Genomic DNA, 8,476 nt, shown 5'->3' on the forward strand with positions numbered 1-8,476 from the left:
TCTTTGTGCAGTTTCTAAAAAAAGACCATCCGATAATTTCATAATATTTGCTTTATGAATTGTGGTAATCTAAAAATTAATACAATTAATCAAAAGTAGTTGACAAAAAAAATTATAAATTTTTGAAATAAATATATTTTAATTATAATAATTGTAAGTTTACTAAGAATTTTAATAGTATAAATAATATTGCAGGATATAATAATATATCAAAACATTTGTATTTTTTATTTCTTAAACATAAACATTTTAAATAGTAAAATAAATTATTAAGTCTATGTTTTCAAATACTTTTTATATTTTTACCTTTTTTCTGTTGTGTCTTCTAGCATATTCAAATGCATAACGAGCAACTCTTTCAGAATTTGATTTTGTAATGACTTTCATACTTTCTACAACACCACTGACACTTTCGTGTTCAAGCATAGCATATTCTCCTTCTGTATTTTGTCTAATAATAACAACATCAATATTTTTCTGACGTGAACTTACTCCAATATAGGAAACACAATGTAAGGCATTCACATAAAGATCTAGTTGATTGCGTAATGCTACATTACGAGACAATACTCCAATTTCTTTACTACGAGTTTCAATGTTACCTTTTAAAGCAACACCATTTCTACGAATTGAGGTAATGGCATAATCTAAATCATCATTATTATCTGCATTTGGATCAATATCTATTTCTTCAAAATCTACTGGTACACCAGCATATTTGAAGATCTATAATATAATTTTAAAATCTATATTTTATATAGAATCTATTGGTTAAAATGACTAATTTAATTTAAAATAAATATATAAAAAGTTATATTAGTCTTTATAATTTATATTTATTCTATACTTTTATTTCTTATAAGTAATAAATATGGAATTATAACATTAATATTTAGTTTTTTATTGTTTTCAAATAAGATATATTAAAATAATTGAATATGAACCAAAATAGTAAAATATTTGTTTTTTAATTCTTCTTTTAATACATCTTGTAATGTATTGAATTTTACTTTATAAAAAAAATTTATTTACTTGTAAAATTGATTTTAAATTTAATTTCTTAGTAAAGATTAATATTTTATTTTAGTAAATAAGTATTAAATATTTTAGAATATTGTTTATTATTAATTTATTAATTAATATTAATTTGAATATAGAAAAAATATTTATTATTTAGTAATAGTAATATTATTATTTTAAATAAATTCTTAGCTAATACATTTTAGTATAAAATATTACCTCTTTTACATAATCCATAAGTTCGGGCCCAATACCAGCACCAGGTAAAAGAGTAACAGTGTGACGCCCACCATAATGAGCCTTAGGAATAGGCATAACTTTTTTAATTGTTGGAGTTTTATGTTGTATTTCAAAGCTAGATTGCGAAGAAAGATAACGAAGGTACAATCGAGATACAATACCTTTTCGATAAATATATCTGAATATATTTTTATTTACCATTTTAAATGTTATAATTAAAATAATATTAAAAATGATTAAATGACTAATGTTAATAAAATTATGTGATATTATATAATAATTGGAATAATTTCTATTTGACAATATCTATTAAACTTTTTTTTAGCAATAATCATCCATTACCAATTATATACCACTAACAAATATCTCAATAGTTCTGAAATCTGTTATTACTTTCGTTATTTCTTTGTCACCTTTGATTTAAACATAAATTATCTCTTATAGAGGGCGTAAATGATATTCTTATTTTACATTTAATTTTAATATTTTATTGCAACCCAATATATTTTTTATTAGTAATTTAATAGAATTATATTTAGTTTCTTTTCATTTCCAAATTCATCCGATAGTCTTATGGGTATGATCAACATTGAAATTGTCATATTTTTACAAATTTAACATTTCAGAAGCATTGTTTTAAATTGTTTGATTCGACACACTTCTAATTTTATTTTTATAACTATAAACAATGAAAATATAGAAAAGAAAATTATTTGTAAATTAAATATTTATTACTATTAAATAACATAGTAGATTATTGCAACAATAAACTTTATAAAATTTATAAAAACAAAATTAACGATTATGTAGTTTTTAATTTTAACATTAAATAGACGGTAATTCTATGAAGCTACAAAACGACTGCAGACTAAAATTCTATTATTGAATTACTGTGCAAAAGTAATGAAAAATATTTTTCTTCTTCTACTTTCAGTTTTTATAAGTTTTGAATACCATATTAAAATTTCTAATTTTATTAATATTCATATAATATGTAATCCTAATAGTATACATGGAAAAAATTAAATAAAAGTACATCTGATCTAAAAATTCCTATACATTTATTGTTATGATGTAAATTTTATTTATATATAATATAATAAAAAATAATATTTAATATTACTTCTAGCAATTATACAAAATTATAGAATTTAATTCATAGAAGCAGATAAATATTGTGAAACATTAAAAATCTGGATTAAAAATTTAAAATTTATTAATGAGTTCTACTGAAAATGCTGCTTTCGAGCATTGTATCAATAACTGTTAATATTTTTAAATAATCATAATTGATTTAAGCATCTTCAAAGTCGAATTATTTCAGAACAAATTTATAAATTTATATATAAAAAATCATGTAGTTATAAATATGTTTGTAAAAAGAATAAACAGAGTACTAAATAACATTAATAAATTAACAATTTGTTTCAGTATGAATTAAGTTCATTTAGGATAGTCTTAAATCATAACATAATAATTGTTATTCATTAAGTAATTTAAGAAAAAATTAAACATAAATAAATTAATAATGAAAAATTAATCACATATTACTATCAAGGAAAACTGGAGTAACTTTTTAAAGCATCTCAAATGATATATTATAAATATAGATTAGTTTAATATTGCAAAAATAGAGATCAATTCTATGAATTTTTGCTCCACAAACAATATAACAAGGTTAATTTGATAATTCAATTAATCAACACAGTAGTAGTATGATTAGATACAGATCTATAGCATTTTTTTAACAACTCACCATCATAATTAATTTTTTTAACAAAATCAAAATCTCATTTAGCTCTATACTTCTGGAAATAAAAGCAGTGCAAATACTATATCTTATCACATGTAGATATATTAAAGTAAAAATATTTTTGCTATGTTACTTTCATTTTTGAAGAATATATCAACGTAACACATGACACAATTTTATTATTACACATTATGACAATTGTGAAAGTCAGTTTTTCATTTTTCAACTATACATTTTTAAATGATTTCTTTTACTTGACGAAAAGCTGATTTTTTATCAAATAAGAATAACAAAATAAAAACAACTAATTAGGCACTTACATCGCTGTTGAGTATGTATTGTCACTATAGTGTTTGAGTTTATTACTTGAGCCAATAAATCTAGTTTTAATAGAAGCAAAAAGAAATGGCTGTCAAAAGAATTATTATTTCAACTAGATTACACAAGGATATATATCAAGGAATTATGAATAATTACAGTATCTTCATTTGTACCATCCTTACTAAACTTTACTAAAATCTTATAAAATTATGATTATTATATCACCAAATATTAAAATTTTAATGATATTTCAATAATATATATATGCCAGTATATATTATAAATAAATAAATAAACTTATAAATAAATATTCTATTTTTATTTTACGTAATAAACATTTAAAACAAATATTTCATATAAATAAAATCTTTATCTTTGTAATAATTGTAAAGAAAATTCTTCATCTGCTTTTAAATAGCTATTATTTGAACTTGAAAGTGAATGTTTCCTTTTTTTCATTTTATGCACATCTTGTATTATTAATTTGTTTTTTGTTGGTCTACAATAATAAAAATTTGAAAGTAAATTAAATTATAAACGTATAAATAAAATATATAAGATTTATAAATGAATTTGTTCAGTGATGGATTATTTGTTCAATTCATAAATTTATTATGAAAATATTTTTCTTTTAAAAAGGAAATTAATTTACCGATTAATTTTATCTTCACTGTTCTTTAAATTATTAACCTTTTCATCAAAACAAATCATATTATCTTTATCAAATTTTTTAAGTTTTCCATAAATTTTATCTGGATCTGGCAACCATGATAAATCAGATTCATACGAATGATCACTTTCTATGATTTCATTGAAGTCAGATTCTTTCTTCACCTTATGTGCTTTCAATTTTTGTTTTTCTTCTTTATGCTTGTTTTTAATTTTTTTACTAAATAGTTGTTTATCAAAATGATCTTCATCTTTCAAAACTTGTTTGGCAATTTCTATGTTTATACCAGAAAATTCTTCATTCTCATATTGCTTAGCTAAGTTTGAAACTTTTGATTTTATTTGATCAATTACTTCCTAAGTAAGATTAAAATGTTAGTAACTTAATACTAAAATTAAATATAATAAAAATACCTGTCCTTCCTCATCAAAATTAATTTTCTTATTTGGTACAATTTTTTTTTTAAGAATTTTCTTTGCTAAAGCAGCTTTTGTAATTGTTTTTTTATATTTTAACTCAAATACTTCATTATCATTTTTAGTCTTTTCTAATGAAACATCGATATCGATATCTCTTCTTTTTATAGTTAAAATATCATCAACATTGTTATTGGTATTTAAATCTAGAACAAAGAATATATATTAATAACATTCTAATAATTAAAATTGCGGTCCTTAAGATAAATTAGTTCAATTTTCTTACTATTTGAAAAATGATTTTTAATGTTTTTATTTATATTTTCTTCTACAATTGGGATTTCTTCATTTTCTTTTTTTTCATAAGTTGGATTATTGTTTAAATATTTATTTATTTCTAATTTAGTTTCATTCTTTATGTTTTGCTTTAAAAGGTTTTGTTTTTGTTTTTGTAAAAAACGAATTCTTGGAGGAATGGCTAAGCCTAGCGATCTGCAAAAATTTTTAAATAAACTTAAATATGTATTTGCTGGCATTAAATAAAAAATTGAAATACTTTAAATTTATCCAAGTAGTACAAAAAAGTTACCTGTAATTAAAGTGTATTAATATATATTTATAATATTTATATTTAAATTTTTATACATAAATAACTATAAGTACCTAGCAAATGCATCTGTATTTAATGCTTGAACATTGAATATATTTTTGTCTTTCATCAAGAAGACTGACTTCACATAAGCAACAAAAGCTCGTTGGGCACTTTCTTTAAGTGCTATATCTTGAACAAGTAAAGCTTCCAATTTTCTATGTGGAGAGTATAATCGTTTTAAATTAATTCTGTAAGTAAAAATTGACTCATTATACATGTATATATATATATACGTGAATGATTTTGCGCTTGCATTTATATAAATTTATATATATTTTATGCTAAAAAACTTATATTACATTTTAGTTATATTTTGAATGACTTTAATTAAAAACAAAACTAAAATTACAAACTTTATTTTATTAATAGGAATTTTTTGTTCTTTTAGATTATGTACTATGCTCTCTTCACTAGGTAAAAGAACTAATAAAGATTCCCCTCCACTTCGAAATCTAGCAGTTCGTCCTACTCTATGAATATAATTATTTATATTTTCTGGACAATCCATTTGTACAACCCAATTAACAGCTGGAAAATCTAATATTCTATATTATTACATTATAAAAATATTTTAAATATTATTTTAATCTTATAATAAATTTAAGCATTATTTTAATCTTACCTAAGCCTCTTGCAGCAATATCAGTGGCAAATAAAACTGCATAGTTTTTTTTACAAAAGGATTCATAAATATTCATTCTTTTGAGTTGATGCAATGTTCCATATAGTGATAAAAGGCTGATGCCAGGTCTCATACGACAAAATACTTCAAAGATATATTTAACCTAAATTCATAAATATTTTTTTTAACATTTTTAAATATGCATATATTTGCATAAAATAATTCTAAAAACTACATTTTAGTTTAATATGGTTACAAACCATAATTATTGTGTATAGAAAAAAATATTAGAACAAATATATTCAATTTATGGATATCATTTTCATTTTTATTCTTGAAAATTATTGATATTATGTTTAATATTACATCTATTTATTTAAAATTACATACCTGTTTGCAACTTGAAAAAAAAATTATAATTTTTTTATTAAGATGATTACGAATAAAAGACCACAACACTGATATTTTATCTTCTAATTTACACACGATATAATTTTGCTGAAGACCCTCTGGTGTTGTATGTATTGCATGTTCATGAACAGATACATAAATTGGATTTTTTAAACTAAGCCTGGCTAAATCTTGTATCGATCTAATAAGAAGTAATATAAAATAGTTAAATATTTACAATATCAAAGTAATAAAAAATAAAGCATAATTTCCCTTTTAAACATTTATTTAAAAAATTGAATATCTTATAAAATTACTTTGTTTGAGTAGCAGAAAATAACAATGTTTGACGAACTGGTGGTAAATTTTCAATGATAGAATTCATTGTTTTTTCAAATCCCATATCTAAACATCGATCAGCTTCATCCAAAACTAAAATCTGTATTTAATTAATTTGGATATTATTAGATATTTTATTAGAATTATGAATATATAATATAATGTTGAACTTACTTTCATATTTATACAGTCAAATAATGGATTTTCATCCATATGTTGTAATAAACGACCAGGAGTACATATTATAATATTACACTGATCCATTCTTTTCTTTTCAAAATATAAATCTTTACCTCCAATAATCAACCCAGCAGACATATTATGATATCTTCCTACCTTTCTAAGCATTTCATATATTTGATAAGCAAGCTCTCTAGTTGGAGTTATAATTAATGCACCAATTCCATCAAGTTGTGTCCATTGATGGCAATATAAAATTTCTAAAACCTTAGTATACAAAAAAGTAATAATTATATTTATAATTACAAAAAATTAAGTTAATACAAAAACATACTGGTATAAGAAATGCTAAAGTTTTTCCACTACCAGTCTTAGCAGCACCTAAAATATCATTTCCTTTTAATGCTAAACCTATACTTTGTTTTTGAATATCAGTAAGAGTAATATATTCACTTTCTCTTAATCCTTTGCTTGTTTTGATTGATAATGGTAAATCAACAAATTTTTGCAGTTTTATTTCATCAATCTAATTTTTAATTTATATTTTTGATTATTAAATTGTAAAAAAGCTTTTTATTTTAAACTTACTTTATCATACATAGCTTGAAGATCTTTAATTACTTTACTTTCTAATGTATTTTTTTTCTTTGTTTTATAAATTTTTACTTTTTTTTCTTTTTTATAAACCATATTATACTTAAAATTATTTATTTTATTCACTTAACTTTATTAGGTTATACTTAGACAATATATAAAATAACTAAAAGCAATTAGCAATGTATAAACGTGATATTTATGTCTTTTTGGGAGTTTGCGCAGTTGCATGTGTTACATTACCATTGATTAACGAGCATTTTTTAAATATATGGTATACATAAAATATATAAAAGCTATGGTGTATATATTGAAGACTGAATAATTTTGATTACGATACGTATAAATAATAAATATTAAATAATTATTCATCTACAACTTGCAAAAATAGTAGTAGAACGTTTTATTTTCCAATAAATTTATGAATGAAAAATTGTAGTTTTTGAGTGACTGAGCAAATGCAAAAGTACATTTAAATGTAACGTGCATAGTCTAGGTTTGTAATTTTAGTGTCTGCAAATATTTGTAATATCAATGTAAAATTTTACATTGTTATCAGCCAATTATTAACAATTTGAAGGATATTTAATTTTTTTACTTTTTAATTTTATAAATATACTATATTATATTTAAAATTTATTGAACGAACGAATTTTAACAATTAAATTTTTAAATACAAACTGTAACGTATAGTTAACTCTTGTATTTAAACAGATAATTTTTATTACGTATCAATACGATTTGTTTCCATATATATATATTTGTTTTTTCTATGTACAGCGAAATTAACTTACAATAATTTAAAATAAAAGCATATTTTTCATACTTGCTTAATTTATATTGATAATTCAGATTAAATAAAAATTATATAATTACTCGTTTATTTATTTATATATTTTTATTTTAACGTTAATACTTTTTCTTATTTAATTTTACAATATTTACTAATGTTTAAAGTACAGCAAATACAAAAAAACACATTTTTATCTCGTATAATATTTATCTTATGATTTATAAAATATTGGTATATTTTTATTACTTTTTTATAACTTATTTAAATATAAATTATTATAAATAAAATTAATTTAGTCAATAAAAAAATATTAGTTATATCTTAAAAATATTAATTGAAATTGTTATATTTGTTAGACATATTAAGAATAAAATAATTTAAAATTACTTTAATATTATATGCAGTCGAGTTTGTTTGCTTTTGTTTCTAACTTAGTTTTATTTTATTATATGGTAGTTTTATTTTACTATATGTAAGGTAAAATTC

General features: G+C 21.0%; 2 protein-coding genes across 2 annotated transcripts in view; both read right to left on the minus strand.

Annotated features, from left to right (window-relative positions):
* Nucleotides 1-1,489, minus strand: part of Idh3g (Isocitrate dehydrogenase (NAD(+)) 3 non-catalytic subunit gamma) — a 1,929-nt gene extending 440 nt beyond the window's left edge. Inside the window, 3 exon segments of the mRNA XM_011496677.1 lie at nucleotides 3-69; nucleotides 307-726; nucleotides 1,240-1,489. Coding sequence (XP_011494979.1) covers nucleotides 3-69; nucleotides 307-726; nucleotides 1,240-1,461 — 709 coding nt within the window. The 5' untranslated portion in view covers nucleotides 1,462-1,489.
* A 2,214-nt stretch (nucleotides 1,490-3,703) lies between these two features.
* LOC105360068 (probable ATP-dependent RNA helicase DDX10) lies at nucleotides 3,704-7,293 on the minus strand. Its single transcript, XM_011496844.1, has 13 exons — nucleotides 7,192-7,293; nucleotides 6,938-7,129; nucleotides 6,598-6,870; nucleotides 6,402-6,523; nucleotides 6,085-6,286; nucleotides 5,695-5,857; nucleotides 5,426-5,609; nucleotides 5,084-5,260; nucleotides 4,881-4,912; nucleotides 4,707-4,772; nucleotides 4,418-4,626; nucleotides 3,987-4,360; nucleotides 3,704-3,833 (listed from the first exon to the last, which is right to left on the minus strand). The coding sequence occupies exons 1-13, from the start codon at nucleotides 7,291-7,293 to the stop codon at nucleotides 3,704-3,706; spliced, it is 2,226 nt and encodes a 741-aa protein (XP_011495146.1).
* Nucleotides 7,294-8,476: the final 1,183 nt, after the last annotated feature.

This window comes from Ceratosolen solmsi, unplaced genomic scaffold (assembly GCF_000503995.2).
Source record: "Ceratosolen solmsi marchali unplaced genomic scaffold, CerSol_1.0 scaffold29, whole genome shotgun sequence".
NCBI lineage: Eukaryota > Metazoa > Arthropoda > Insecta > Hymenoptera > Agaonidae > Ceratosolen > Ceratosolen solmsi.

Excerpts from the sequence above, each read along its gene's own strand:
- LOC105360068 (XM_011496844.1), bottom strand. The coding sequence starts at position 7,293 with ATGGTTTATAAAAAAGAAAAAAAAGTAAAAATTTATAAAACAAAGAAA. Across the intron at positions 6,871-6,937 it reads CTTTAGCATTTCTTATACCA|GTTTTAGAAATTTTATATTG; the intron begins GTATGTTTTTGT and ends TTGTATACTAAG. Across the intron at positions 4,773-4,880 it reads AGCCATTCCTCCAAGAATTC|AAAATGAAGAAATCCCAATT; the intron begins GTTTTTTACAAA and ends ATGAAAAAAAAG.